Source organism: Chenopodium album, chromosome 20 (genome assembly GCF_948465745.1).
Source record: "Chenopodium album chromosome 20, dcCheAlbu1.1, whole genome shotgun sequence".
Classification (NCBI taxonomy): domain Eukaryota; kingdom Viridiplantae; phylum Streptophyta; class Magnoliopsida; order Caryophyllales; family Amaranthaceae; genus Chenopodium; species Chenopodium album.
The window spans coordinates 41982307-41996681 of NC_137853.1; the positions used below are offsets into that span (position 1 = coordinate 41982307).

A 14375-nucleotide genomic window follows, 5' to 3' on the forward strand; every position below is an offset into this window, starting at 1 on the left:
ACAATCTCAAAGAAAAAAATACAACTGCCAGGATTTTTTAGGTAGGTGTAGTGGTATACTAGTATTTTTTAGAACATGCCCATGTTTATTTTGTTGTCATGTTGAAATTATGGAAAAAAAAACATGGTGACATACAAAGCGGCTATTAAGTGCAGTGGTTGGATTGTGTAGATTGTAGAGTTTAGTACTTCCTTCCTTCACCCCTAAGGCCTTAATTGATTTATCATTGCTCACTCAACTTTGTTTTCACTCCCCAACTAAACCTATTTGGGGTATACAGTATACACTAATACAGGAATACCAGTTTGGACTAGTAGATTGCTCTCAAAAGTTTCTTTATTTTTTTTTCTTAACGAGATTGTCTTGTATAGTAGTTAATACGAGTAGATTACTCAAATGCTTTTCTCAAGAAAAATATTACACAAATCCCGTGGAAGAATTGAACAATACAAACATGGACATATAATTTATTTCTAGAAAAATTTTAGATAAGTGTAGTTGTGTAGCAGTATCTTGTACACTTAATTATTTATGTTGGGCGTACGTTAAATAATTAATGTAGTACTTATAGAGTTATTAGTTGCGCGGTGAAATCTCCTTTAGAAGTACAAAGATTAGAAGATTGGATGTTTATGGTGGTTGTAATTTGCTAATTATAGTATCGGGCGATTGGGATTGGGGAATCATAATGGACGGACAAGGGCATGGGTTTTGTTAGAAATACAATGTAACTTGTACTAGAGAACTAGACTAATCTAATAAAACCCCACCAACCACAACTGAGTTTAGAAATTAGAAGCTGATACCACCAATCATCTCCTCCAGTAAATTATTGTAGATGTATGTTGGTCCCAGTCTCATGAGTCCCAAATTACGAATTACTCCTAATTCTGTTTCATAAATCCCAAAAGCAAGGAAAAAAGATACAGAGCTCAAAGATGAGTGTTGATTACTGGATGAAATGGCAAGTCCCTGTTTGTGGATTGATTATTGTAATCCCAGCTGCAGTTGCGATCAATTTGATCAAGAAAAGGATCAGAAATGGAGAAGATGAAACCCAGAAGTCAAAATTAATATTATGGGTTCCTTGCTGGAGAAATCTCAACCCCAAATGGCTTCTTCTCTACAGAGCTACAGCCTTTGTTACAATGGCGTACCTTCTCTACCAGATGATTCTTTTTTCTGGCCTTTTTGCTTTCTATTTCTATACCCAGTAAGTCAACTACTATCTTTCTCAATCTTTTTTCTTATATTTGTGCTATCTAAATTATCATTTCTTGTGGACCAATTTATTATTTTTCCTTTCATAAAAATTGTCTGCCAAATGATACCTACTACAGTACTAAATGTTTATGCTGTGCATCACTGCGTATAACCAACCCTAAGCAGCTTCTACTCATCCCTTGGGCTTGTGTAATACCAAGTACAAAGTACTAAGCCTTTTGAAAAATTCTTCCTTTTGGGTTTTAGCTTAATATCGATTTCATTGACTCGTCTGCAGGTGGACATTTGCATTGGTTATGGTCTATTTTGCGGTATGTCCCTGCGTAATTCCTATTTTATACTGTTGTACATTAATAAACCTGTTGTTACAACCTTGTCACTTAATATGGATGCATTTTGAGCACCTAGAAGCTACAACTCTTTAATTTTTTTTATTAATGCTTCATCATTCATGTAGATTGGGACCATCATTTCTGCCCAAGAATGCTTTATGTCTACAGAGAAAGGACCAGCTAGAAGTGCGGAGAAAGACAAATTTCTGAAATATGGTGCAGATGGCAGCGAATCTACTGCTGTTTTGGTTTCAAAGAAGGGAGAAGGCAGCAATAGCTTGCAAAATCATTACAGTAATGATGAAACTGGAGTAGGATTCTTAGGGTCTCTTATGCTAATTGTTTACCAGGTGAGTTTGTTTGCGCCTTGCCTGATAAAACTGTTTGATTTTGAGGCAATTGCTATACAGCTAACATCCCGGTTATATCTGCCTTTTTGCGGCATTACATTTACTAGCTGACCCCTCCTTAACCTCCCCTTTTACCTATGTCAATTGAGCAAATAAATGTGGCTTCTAATTCATCTAACAGCGAATTTTATTTGTTGTGCCCTTCCGTCTTTATGTTCTTGCTATTGGACGTAAGTCATGTCATGTAACTCATCCTGTTCTTGATCCTTCTATCAGATTTCTGCAGGAGCTTCAGTGCTTACAGACTTAGTTTTTTGGTGTATATTGGTGCCAATGATGGCAGGAAAACAGTTTGAACTTACCTTGGTGAGTGGTTTATCATAGTAGAGCTATTGGCGTGAAATGGTTTTTAAAATAGAATTCGTACTCACTCACTATAGGAATATACTGATGGTAGTATGCATATACTAGGATTATATACTTAGAGACAAACATCTTAATAACATACACCATAATTCATGAAATCATGAATCCAGTATCAGCAATGTTGTGCTTTTTTCTCAAGTTTTACCTGGCTCTGCTCATTTAACTTAAGTCTAGTGTGACTACTGACTACTAACATCATTTAATACCCCTGCAGTTGATCGGATTTATTCACTCACTGAATGTAGTCTTCCTGGTCATTGATTCGCTTCTTAATGCACTTGTAAGTAGCATCATACTTCCTGTTATTGGTGCTTAACTATTATGCCTTTTTAAAGAGGTTGATTAGCTAATTTATTTTCTGCATCTCAGCCATTTCAATGGTTTGGCTTTACCTATTTTATACTTTGGAGCGTCACATACATCACATTCCAGTGGATTCTTCATGCCTGTGGTTTCACATGGTATTTTCATATCTCCTAACTGATCTTCACAATCTCTTTCAATTCACATGTTATAAGTCGTGTCATTTAACAAAAAGGTTGGGTGCAGGTGGCCTTATCCCTTCCTAGAACTCTCAACCCCATGGGCACCTCTATGGTAAATAAAGCAATCTCCCTTCTCTAAAACAAACTGTGTTTGAATGTTCACTGAACAGAGAAGTAATTCATAATATTTACTTGTTTGCAGGTATCTTGGAATGGCTGTCATCCACGTTCCTTGTTATGCTGTGTACATATTGTTGGTGAAAGCAAAAAACTTCATTTTTCCTAAGCTATTTCCACGAGCATTTGTCAGGTTATACTTACTTACCTGATTACATATTTACATGTAATATAAACCTTATTGCTACGGAGTAGTAAACAAGATCACATCAATGGATATCACTTTCCATGTGTATAAATTTTCATAAACAGCTGCTGACTGCTGTGTTACAGATCACATCAATGGATATCACACCACCAAAAAGCAGCCTGACCTCTGAGGTAGTAGAGTGAAGTAGTCATACAGCAAAGAGAAAAGTAGTCATGTTCATATGCTTCAAATGTCCCAGAACTTATGAAGCACATAAAGATTGGCAATTTGTATGCAAGCTTACTAGCTTGTATATGTGTTAGTAATCAAACTCTTGTAAACATGTCTGTTACATATATGTCGTGATCAAATGACTACAAAATAAATGTTAGCTTCGGTGAACTCTTGAGATGTATGCAAGAAATTGTAAGCATCTTTACAGTATAACAAACTAGTCAATTAACTACCAAAAGAATGGAAAGAATGAGGTAGCATTATCAACTTCTCCATAGCTACTAACGCATACAATAAGAAAGCTGGGAAAGTTCTATAAATTACTATAAACTTCTTATTACGGCGATAATAATGTTTCTATGATCTTCTAGTATTTTGTTCATTGAAAAGGTTAGTTTCATTGAGACAATCCCTTATGGTCAATTCCATTCTTTAACCACTTAAAATAACTGATGGACTCCTCAGTCCTCGACCTAGTTTGCCCTAAGCCTCACCAAGGGATTAATAGTCATGGGTAAACTGTAAACCTTGAGCTTCTTTTCATTTAGAATGTGCAGAGAACTATAAACCACTGGCGTTTGCTTCAAATAAATGCTACAGAACCCCTACCCAATGACTCTTGTCACAGAGGATGTGCTCAAGGATGCGTTCTTCACTTGAATTTTTCTGATGTGGTCTACTCCGATCATATTCGAACAAGAATAAGCAATGCAGACATTGTGCTTGAAGCTCTAATACTCTCAGAGTGATTTTAAAGCTTAATCAAAGGCTTCTGGATACAAGTACTCAACTCCTCCCTCCCCGAACTGAAATTGCAGAGTAAACCAACTAAAAGGAAGCCTTGCTCTAAAGATTGACATAAGCTGATAATAAGATACCCTAACCGAATATCAATAAAGCTTAAAGTTTGATCCTTACCAAATAAACACCACCACATTCTTTCCTTCAGACCCTGTTGCGGACTAAACTTCAAAACATATATATATGCCCATAAATGTAAACTATCAAGACTAAACAATGTCGGCTAAAAGCCTATAACTAATTCAATAATAAAGGAGAATTTCATCACAAATGAAAAAAATTAGAGCAGGGCAATTGACTGTAGAATTGTTTGCTTCATAAAGTAATAAAGCAATAAGTACCAACAAGTAGCATAAACAAGCTAATAATATCCAAGATAAGTTTTATAATTGTAAGAGATAAACTGAAATCCCCCAATGTAAAATAAAGAGCAAAATACAAAGATAATGATATGATATCACTCGGCGGCGGGCTTCTGGTAAACATAGGTGAGACCACACTTACCACAGTAGTGACGATCAAAATGGTTAGCCATAAAAGTACCGGCACCACATTCAGCATTAGGGCACTCCTTCCTCAACCTCTGAACCTTGGCAGAATCATCAACCTTGTAAAACTGAAGAACAGCGAGCTTAACCTTCTTCTTCTTGTGCTTGATCTTCTTGGGCTTTGTGTAAGTCTTCTTCTTCCTCTTCTTAGCACCACCCCTCAGACGAAGCACCAGGTGAAGTGTTGACTCCTTCTGTATGTTGTAGTCGGCGAGAGTCCTCCCGTCTTCAAGCTGTTTTCCGGCGAATATCAGACGCTGCTGATCTGGTGGGATTCCTTCCTTGTCTTGGATCTTCGTCTTCACATTGTCGATGGTGTCTGATGATTCAACCTCTAGGGTTATGGTTTTCCCAGTTAGGGTTTTCACGAATATCTGCATCTTCGCTCTCCTCTCTCTCTCTCTCTCTCTCTCTCTCTTCTCTGTGGAGGTGGTTTTACCCTTTAGGGATCCGCCGCACTGCATCCCAAATGCTCTATTTATATACCAACTGCCCTTTAGGCCTTTACCATATTTTTCTATACGGGTCTTCACCAAATACGGGTCTTCCATTTTTATTTCACTCATTTTTTTCTTTTGGAAATTAGAAAAATTCAAATATTCACCAGTTCACGAAAGGTTAGACCTACCCATTTTTCGTGTTACTTATCAATTTAATTTAAATATTAACCAGTTCATAAGCAATTATAAGTTATATTCGAAAATAGCTTAAATGCATAAATTATACTCGTAGCCACCATCTTTGTAGAATTCTTAAATTTTATTTACTTAGAAAAAATACGAGCCGAAATAAGACTATTGGAGGTCACTTGAATGGTTGGAACCATTTGTTTCTTCACATAACTACTCCACATTAATTAAGTGGACTACTTACACGACTCTCAATCTCTCATCAATAACTCAAAGGAGTGTAGGACACTAGACCTTATTATGGTCAAAATTACTTCCTCCTATTTAAAATGTTACTCGGTTTTTTTTTTTTTCTCTTCAGTTACTCGGTTTTAAGTTTTAACTGAAGGTTAATGGAGTGGTTATGCTTTTTTTTTTTTTTTTTTTTTTTTTGGTGTTACATATGCTTTGATAGTTTGATGTGTAGAGTAATTAACCAGAACAACCTTGTTTTAGTAATCAACAAAAGTTGGGCCAAAACATAAAAGTGGAGTTGTGGGTAATACGGAGCAGCAAACAGAAGCGGCATTTGCTTCTTCGAATGGAGAAACGCTGCAAACATTGGCTGCCCAAGAAGAACAGATTCTGTGCAAATACTCCCTTCAATGATTCCCCGTAAGTATCCCTTAATTAAACCCCTATTTGTATTAATCTTCTTAATTGATATTGTTATTTGATTCTGCAAATTAAAAATTGTAACAGATTCTGCGGGAATCATAGCAGTAGGTCCAATGGAAAGTGGATTCCTTGCTCAATCGACCCTTCTCAGTAAGAAATTAATACACTACTACTGTATGTTTCCTTTATCATGCCCATTGTTCTCTATGCTTTCATATTTATATTGTTTTTGTTGAATTTGTGAAAGTTGTGTGCTTGAAGAAAACATGGAGGGACACCTTAAGAAATGCCCATTATTGAAACAATCACTGACTTTGTCACTCCAACCTTATTACCAAAAAGGAATTAATCAACAGCAACAAGATGCTCACTTTACTTCTGAGATGAAGAGAAATTGGGTTTATAATTTGACTATTCCTCAATTTTCTGACTTACTCTCCAAGATCCGCTCTCTTCATACTTTAATTTGTAAGGATATAGAGCTTTCTTATAGGATTCCTCATGCCTGTGATGTCTGGATTAAGAGACAGGATGACAGGTATGTGCTTCTTTGTCTACTTTTTTTTTGTGTTTCACTGAATCGAAATTATTTTTGTATGCATAGATAAATGCTGTTTGTTTGATTGGTACACTTTATTTGTTTGTGCTTTAAGGAAATTGCCATACCAAGAGAAGCATGTCCGCCAACAGGCGTCGATTCTCGGCAACTTGGAGGATTTTGGGGTTTTGTCTGAGCAACACTGTCAGTCTGATCTCTCTGCTGTTGTTGAGTTTGGAGCTGGCAGGGGTTACTTAACCCAGATATTAGCTGATTCTTATGGGATCAATAAGGTCTTTTTGGTTGAGCGTAAGGCATACAAGCTCAAGGTCAGTGTACATTGAAATACTTTTATGATATGTAACAAATTTCATTATTGCTCATATCTCTTAGTATCTTAATCTTTAGGCTGATCGAAGTCTACGACAGATAGACAACTTAGCATTGGAGCGTTTGAGAATTGACAGTAAGGTTTTACTTAGACCTCATGTCTGGTTGTTTAAGGCCTTTATCCTCTTGTGAGCTATTTTATGCTTTTGTACACAAGTTTAATGTTTTATGCATCCAGCATAGAATACTTAGAAATATCCTCTTTTGAGCTATGCTATGCTTTGGTGCACAAGAATAATTTATATGCATACAATGTGATCATAAAACAAAATTGATATCAAAACTATATTACTGTTTTGTGATGACAATTAACTAAGTAATTTATTGTTGCATTACCTAAAACTTTTGCGGAAGTGGTATTAACCTAATTTTCATTGTGGAATGTCTTTGAGAAAATCTTATTAACCTGTGTCATTATTAGTACTGCTCAGTTTCTTTGCTTTGGGCTTCAGCAACCTAATGATTTACTTAATCTACACCCTTGTACCTAGAGGGCCAGAATAACACGAAATACATTTACTATATTCTTAACAGTTTGGATACCCGACTGGCCGACTGTACCCCTATGCAGCAGTCATGTCTAAGCCTTCACAATTTTCTCCTCATCTTGAGTTTTTCCTCTTCTCGTGTAATGTTTATCATGGTGATCAGCCAGTTAGGGCTACGATTTTAAATTATACTTTGTACTCCGTATAACATAATGAAGTCGATATACAGTTTAGGAGATCTGTAAAAACTTGATGTAATTGTAAATAATTCAATAGAATCTAAGGTTGAATTTGGGATTCAATTGATTAACATTAAATTCTGATTACAAGAAGAGGAGTAGATTGAAGCTACAACTCTCCAATGCTAAGCAAAGTGTCAAATCACATTATCTCTTCTCTTTACACATTTCTATTTATTACAAGAGCACTAGCTGCCAAAGTGTCCCATTATTCAATGCTTCTTGTTGTCCCATCTAGTGCTTGAAGGTTTGAAGCTGGTAAATACCAGCACGGCGTCGCCTTAATTAGCTACTGTTGTCGTCTTCTCCCATGTCCTCTTCCCTCAATGGTTGTGGCAGCCGCGTGTGCCATGTCTTCTCCTTGAGTTGTTTTTGGCTCGCCCCTTCTATTGGAAGTGTGTAGGTGGCTTAAGAGGGTTCATTACAAGATCCCCGTTTAATAATTTACTCCCTCCGTTTCATATTGCTCTTCCTACTTTGACCAATTTCATCTCACAAAAAGATTCTAAAGAGGAAGTACAATACAAAGTATAAAACAAGGGAGTAATACTTTTCTAAAGCATCATGTTGAACTAGCTGAATTTAATATTTAGCTGTTGTAGGATTACTAGAACATTAGATAGTTCTATCTGTAGTCTGTCAATTTATTGCCTCTTGACGTGAATCCATGATCACTGATGCAGTTGAAGATTTAAATCTGAATGCTGTTGAGTCTTTGAAGGGAATACCTTACTTGGCGATTGGTAAACATCTATGTGGACCTGCTACAGGTGCATATTCTGATTTCATTTGAATTATAGTGAGCAATTACCATTTATTTAGATACAAGTCAGCCTTCTTGTATAGCAGATCCCTTTTACCCTTTCACCCTACCCTTCCTGAAAAACAGAAATAGGAGGGAAAGAGGAACATGCTGAGGAGTTGAATGACTTGAATTGCATCGAGCTTACAATGTGTGGCGTCGTGCAGATTTGACCCTTACATGTTGTCTTGGTGGACACCCCGATCAAGATAATGGGAAAGAGCAATCTGTACGTCCTCACCTCAGAAGCATTGCTGTGGCAACCTGTTGCCACCATCTATGCCAATGGAAACATTACACAAGTAACTTTGGCTACCAATTACTGTAATTAGTGTTTTTTTTTAAAAAAAAAATAAAAAATCCAATACCCTTTGAGATATATCTTATTTATTCTATATTGTTTTTCTTTCCTCACTTGCAGATAAAAAATACCTAAATAATTTAGGAATCACTAAAGAACATTTCCATGCTATCACATGGTTTACCAGTTGGGCAGTTGATGCTGATCATGGATCAGCTATTTCTGATGATGGCTCTTTGCAATCTCCAGTGCCACCAAGGTAAAATACTTAATATCTTTGAATGTTAATCCCCCTTCACCCCCTCGTTTTTTCCTCCAACTATTTCTTTCCCTGTATAAATCCCGCTAATGAGTAACAGGCTGTTAAATTCAGAAATTTTTTCTAGCTCAAGGAATCAGTTTTTAAAATTTATATGTATATATCCCATTGAAAAGAGCATGCTCTAATTTCTTCAATCCATTTTTCCCTTTTATAGTGATAATAATGAGTATGGTGGAGATGCTTGTGGAGTTGAAGATTATACAAGGAACATGAAAGCAATGGATAGAGCGGCGTTGGGGTTCATGTGCAAGGATATCATTGACATGGGGAGGTTAATGTGGATTAAGGAATGTGGACTGGAAGCTAAACTTGTCAAGTATGTCCCATCAGATATTTCCCCTGAAAATCGTTTACTTATTGCGAAGGCAGAAGTACCAACTACAAATTAACCGTACACCACTGAACTAATGGAGGGCTTGCAGAAGACCAATTTGAAGAAATGCATGGAACTCATGACTTTGCTTGGTTGGTGTAGTGATGTAACACACATTAATAGGCCAAAATAGTGAAGCTATGGCACAACAAAGTCGTGATTTTGAAGAAGCATGATATCTTTCAAGTTTTAAACTGGGCCAAGATAGTAGAATTGCTGTTATGTCAAGTGTGACTGGATGATGCAAAGTTTTGTTGTTCAATCATGGTTTTTATATACCATGTTTACAAGCATTTGACATGGGGGTAATTCTGTTTTTGTTTTAGTAATATCAATTACCTATTGTTATTATCCAACGCTTGCAAATCGTCTAAATTTAAAACAAAGTCAACTTTAATTTTATACCGATTTTCTGGGCTTTTCACAGGTCATTGGTGCAGTGGTTTATCTAGTTCATTAGTCTGAAATCTGTCAATGCCATTTCTATGTAGTGATAGAGCTGAGTGAGCTGAATAATCATGCGTTCATGCCTGATCAGTCAAAAACCAAGGTAGCTGAATTGTTGATGCATGGTATGTAGGTGTGAACACAAAAGTGATTTCTGTAACAAAGTAGATTCTCTCCAAAACCAAATGATAAGATCAGCAACTAATACAGTATCAGAATTGACTGCGAAATGCCAAAATGTAGACGCCAAACAAGTTCAGATGCATTCCATTATGCTGATGTGCTTTTTATTTTTATATTAAGGTGGCTGCTTTTGTTGAATTTAACCGGATAGGTAGATTATAATTGTTGAGAAGAAAGATGGCTTCCTAATATTTATTTCTTCTTACACCTTTTTAAAAAAAAATTAAAAAAAAATTATGGACATGTATAATTACAAATTACATAGCATTAAGCAATATTCTGCAAACTAAAGAGGCTCATCGTTTGATGTTCTTTCTCATTCAGAACACCAATTTATGTTTGCTGTAATCCCAACTGAACATCCACCATCCAAGTGAAACTTTTACAAAAATTTAAAAAATAAATACTACTCCCTCCGTTCCTAAATTTTTTTATGTTTCTATTTAGGGTGTTCCTTTTTATTCTTTACATTTAGTATCTTTCCTATTTTGGTCATAAATTTTGGACTAAATTACCCTTGTTTTACAATTTTTTTACTCAAAAGTCCTTACTTTTTCATGTGCTATTGTACTTTTTGTACTATTTTAATAGTTTTTTAACACTTATTATTACTTTCTCTCTCTACATTAGGGAACGGAGGGAGTAATAAAGATTGGAGATGCGGGGGATCGAACCCCGTGCCTCTCGCATGCAAAGCGAGCGCTCTACCATTTGAGCTACATCCCCGTCAACAGTATGGTGGATTATCCCATCCAAAGATAACATAAAATTTTGAGTGAAAAAGCTTAAATTGGTACGTCATGTCTTACGCACAATTAGCCCCAAAAAGTAAAGCACAGATTAGACACATAGTTTGCTATAAATAGCTACAATTCACAGTTGAAAAGCTCCACTTCCAATCCTCCCAAATCAGCTTATAAGTATTAAGTAGTACACCGTAATCAACTTCCCCTTGTTTGCTTATTCATTCATTCATATTGCTACTTCCTGCAAATGGAATCCTCACCCAACCTTAGTGTTAGTGGCACCATCATCTTCTCCACCGTTGGCCGCACTGATTACGGCTTTGATATCTTCTCAATCCCCCTCCATCACATCTCCCTTGAAACCGAGCACCGCCTTTCTGACGGTATCTCTGTCAACTTCAACGGCCATTTCGTAGACGATGACAACTCTGTCGTCTTCATTTCTGAAAGGACTGGATGTCCTCGGGTTTACCTTACCAGACCCAGTTCATCCAACCCGCCGGAGCAGCTCCCCTCTGCACCGGGAAGCCTCTTTCACGACCGTCCCATCCTCCATGGCAACCGCCTTTTCTTTGTTTCAGCTCATCAGCCTTCCGATTCTCTCTACAAAAGCTGGTCTGCAGTTTACTCAACCTCTATTATTCACTGTGAGATCAATCGATTGACCCCACATAGTAGTGCCGACTTCAGTCCTGCTATTTCTCACTCCGGAAACTTCCTTGCTGTTGCCTCTTACGGCTCTAAACCTTGGGGTGGTGACTTCCAGGTGCTTGATACTCAGATTGTCGTTTTCCCTTTATCTGACCCTACTAAACGCATCGTTTTAGCTGACTGTGGTGGCTGGCCCACTTGGTCCGGCGATTCCACACTCTACTTTCACCGTCAATCGGAAGACGGCTGGTGGAGCATTTACCAGGTTGATTTCCCTGCCACTGAATCTCCAAGACGGGTCACTCCCCCGGGGGTCCACGCTTTCACTCCCGCTGCAATGCACAACCACACCAACAAAATCGTCGTCGCAACTCGTCGGAAGGGCAGAGTTCATCGGCATATTGAGCTTTTCGACACTGAGTCAGGGGAATTCCAACCGATAACAGAGTTGATAAACCCGAAATTACACCATTTCAACCCATTTATATCACCCGGGTCAAAGTTGATCGGGTACCACCGATTCCGAGGAGATTCAAAAAAACTAATCCCCAACCTAGAACCACTTGTTTCTCCCATCAAATCCCTAACAATGCTGAGAATCAACGGTTCATTCCCTTGTTTCTCCCCCGAAGGCGACCTTATCGCATTTAATCCAGACTTCGAGGCCAACGGTGGGCTCAAAATCATGAAATCAGACGGCTCAAAGAGGTGGACACTCATTCAAGGACGTGTAGCCTTCTACAACTCCTGGGCCCCATCTTCAGATAAGAAGAAGCACGTTATCTTCACTTCCTTGGGTTCAATCTTTCAGCCCGCCAAAGTTTCCGTCCAAGTAGCTCGTATTACCTTTGATGCTTCCGCCCTTGACCCTCACTCTTCAACTGTTCAAAATGCTGAGATTAAGATCATCACTAAGGAGGAATCCGGCAACAACGGTTTCCCGGCGTGTTCACCTGACGGGAATTTGGTAGTTTTCCGCTCAGGAAGGTCGGGTCACAAGAATCTTTACATAATGGATGCTGTTAACGGAGAAGTTGACGGAGGTAAGAATGCTCGTCAGTTAACGGAGGGAGCATGGATTGATACTATGCCCAGCTGGTCACCAAATGGACAGCTGATTGCTTTTTCTTCAAATCGGCATGACCCGAATAACCCGGTAACCTTTGGGATATACTTGGTTCGGTCGGATGGATCAGACCTAAGAAGAGTACACGTGGAAGGGTCAAATGATGCTAGCTTGGAGAGAATAAACCACGTGTGCTTTAGCCCCAATGGAGAATGGTTGTTGTTTACCACCAACATGGGTGGGGTTACGGCAGAGCCGGTTAGTTTTCCAAACCAATTTCAGCCGTACGGGGATTTGTTTATTGTCAAGGTGGATGGAACTGGATTGAGGAGGCTGACGTGTAATGGGTACGAGAATGGGACACCTGCGTGGCACGCTCGGGAAGGACTTGATGTTTTGTCCTTGAATGCGTATGCTGAGATGGATGGTGATGAATTAAAAGGTCAATTTGATGAGCCAAAGTGGATTACATGTGATTTTTAATTAAGAGCAAATAGTGCTTTTACTTTGGTAAAATCACACTTCACAAGCCATCTAAACATGAGAGTAAGGGATACCTCAAGTGGTTAGAATTCTCTTCCCGGTTTCAGGAGATTTTAGGATCGATTCTCAACTTTGCCCTTGTGGCTCTCTAAACACCATAAAAAAAATAATAAAAAAAAGCCATCTAAAATTGTTCTTTTCAACCCGCTTCTTAAAAGTACTTGACTCTATATAATAAAGCAACTTTAATTGTAACCCTGTGGGGTTAACATTTCTTGTAATCCTTCTCATTTTCTTTTTGAAATATTAAAAAAAAAATACATCAGATAATTTGTTTGTTTATAAAGATCACCTATATTTGTAGTTGTCTCATTATCTTTATAGATAGATAATTAAATAATTTATTTACGTATTGATTTAAATACTCGTAATAAAAAATACAAATAGGATTTACTTCTACTCCTAGATTTACATTTAACAATTACATATTGACAAATTACTAGTAGTTTACTAAGATTGAAATCCATCCCTTCCCATTAAGATGTTTTTTGTTAAATTTTAAATTTAGTTTTGGAGTGTAATGTGTTGAAAGTGCTAACTCAACTAGCTAGGTATATAATTTTATAGGTCTTTCTCTCTCTAAAAAGTGTTGTCCTTATCTAACCACCGCCTAAGCCTTATCTTCGCACCGCCAACCCACCAGCCATACCAGTTCTTCGCTCGCCGGCGACTGGCTTTACTGCCCGTTTTCCCTGCCGTCGCCGGCGAGCCCCCTTCCCTTGCAACTTGGGCTTGACGCTTCCTCCTGCTTAGTTTTGGCAGGAACAAGTTAAAGTTTGGTACTTCAGCGTTGGTACGGGTTCGCCGTTATAGGGGAAGTCCTAGTTCTACGTTTGGTAAGCTGTTAAGTGGGTTGGCTGGTGGTTTAATTTTCCTTTTTTAAGTGTGGATTTTCCTTTTTAGGTTTTTCAATCGTTGAGCTATGTTTTGCAATTTGTCTGTTCGTCTTGGGTCTCTTGCCTTGCGCCTTTTTGTGGTCAAGTTGTGTGATTATTGGTGTGTATTGTTTACTCTTTAGGTGTAGAGTGTGTTCACCTTGTTAAAGCCTGAGTTGAGATGGATTTTAGCTTAGTTCAATCGAAGTTATTGTTGTTTCACTTACATGATGATGATGATGACAATCATGGGTCGATTGCCAATATTCTTATGGGAATTGGAAGTCCTGATGGAGTTCTTCCATACTGTCAGTCTTTAAAAGAAAAGGGTAATAGTTATTTCCGTCGACATGAGTTTGGAGATGCTTATTTGCAATATGATATGGCTATTAAAGTCCTCTGTTTTGCTATTCCCTTT

At 37.8% G+C, this 14375-nt stretch overlaps 4 protein-coding genes and 1 non-coding gene across 6 annotated transcripts; 3 read left to right on the forward strand and 2 right to left on the reverse strand.

The window, feature by feature from the left end:
- Nucleotides 1–734: 734 nt before the first annotated feature.
- On the forward strand, nucleotides 735–3510 carry LOC145598610 (uncharacterized). Of its 2 annotated transcripts, none has more exons than XM_081654985.1 (9): nucleotides 735–1213; nucleotides 1502–1535; nucleotides 1682–1906; nucleotides 2183–2272; nucleotides 2547–2612; nucleotides 2702–2793; nucleotides 2882–2929; nucleotides 3020–3127; nucleotides 3268–3510. In XM_081654985.1, the coding sequence occupies exons 1-9, from the start codon at nucleotides 939–941 to the stop codon at nucleotides 3305–3307; spliced, it is 978 nt and encodes a 325-aa protein (XP_081511111.1). In that variant the 5' UTR covers nucleotides 735–938; the 3' UTR covers nucleotides 3308–3510. The 2 variants fall into 2 exon arrangements, with proteins under 2 accessions (XP_081511111.1, XP_081511112.1); XM_081654986.1 differs by having other exon boundaries at nucleotides 1115–1213; nucleotides 1495–1535.
- A 920-nt stretch (nucleotides 3511–4430) lies between these two features.
- LOC145597529 (ubiquitin-ribosomal protein eS31 fusion protein-like) lies at nucleotides 4431–5273 on the reverse strand. The gene has a single exon (XM_081653716.1). The coding sequence runs from the start codon at nucleotides 5271–5273 to the stop codon at nucleotides 4617–4619; it is 657 nt and encodes a 218-aa protein (XP_081509842.1). The 3' UTR covers nucleotides 4431–4616.
- A 556-nt stretch (nucleotides 5274–5829) lies between these two features.
- On the forward strand, nucleotides 5830–9795 carry LOC145598047 (uncharacterized). Its single transcript, XM_081654337.1, has 9 exons — nucleotides 5830–5990; nucleotides 6078–6143; nucleotides 6241–6531; nucleotides 6647–6860; nucleotides 6940–6997; nucleotides 8332–8418; nucleotides 8618–8752; nucleotides 8872–9010; nucleotides 9228–9795. The coding sequence occupies exons 1-9, from the start codon at nucleotides 5917–5919 to the stop codon at nucleotides 9460–9462; spliced, it is 1299 nt and encodes a 432-aa protein (XP_081510463.1). The 5' UTR covers nucleotides 5830–5916; the 3' UTR covers nucleotides 9463–9795.
- Nucleotides 9796–10729: 934 nt separating this feature from the next.
- TRNAA-UGC (transfer RNA alanine (anticodon UGC)) lies at nucleotides 10730–10802 on the reverse strand. The gene has a single exon. It is a non-coding gene; the product is annotated as a tRNA-Ala (tRNA).
- A 185-nt stretch (nucleotides 10803–10987) lies between these two features.
- LOC145597914 (uncharacterized) lies at nucleotides 10988–13338 on the forward strand. The gene has a single exon (XM_081654183.1). The coding sequence runs from the start codon at nucleotides 11070–11072 to the stop codon at nucleotides 13020–13022; it is 1953 nt and encodes a 650-aa protein (XP_081510309.1). The 5' UTR covers nucleotides 10988–11069; the 3' UTR covers nucleotides 13023–13338.
- Nucleotides 13339–14375: the final 1037 nt, after the last annotated feature.

Coding starts and splice junctions, on each gene's coding strand:
- LOC145598610 (XM_081654985.1), top strand. CDS start 939: ATGAGTGTTGATTACTGGATGAAATGGCAAGTCCCTGTTTGTGGATTG. Junction 2,613..2,701: donor ATTCGCTTCTTAATGCACTT/GTAAGTAGCATC, acceptor TCTGCATCTCAG/CCATTTCAATGGTTTGGCTT. Junction 2,794..2,881: donor CATGCCTGTGGTTTCACATG/GTATTTTCATAT, acceptor GGTTGGGTGCAG/GTGGCCTTATCCCTTCCTAG.
- LOC145597529 (XM_081653716.1), bottom strand. CDS start 5,273: ATGAGTGAAATAAAAATGGAAGACCCGTATTTGGTGAAGACCCGTATA.
- LOC145598047 (XM_081654337.1), top strand. CDS start 5,917: ATGGAGAAACGCTGCAAACATTGGCTGCCCAAGAAGAACAGATTCTGT. Junction 6,532..6,646: donor ATTAAGAGACAGGATGACAG/GTATGTGCTTCT, acceptor TTGTGCTTTAAG/GAAATTGCCATACCAAGAGA. Junction 8,419..8,617: donor TCTATGTGGACCTGCTACAG/GTGCATATTCTG, acceptor GGCGTCGTGCAG/ATTTGACCCTTACATGTTGT.
- LOC145597914 (XM_081654183.1), top strand. CDS start 11,070: ATGGAATCCTCACCCAACCTTAGTGTTAGTGGCACCATCATCTTCTCC.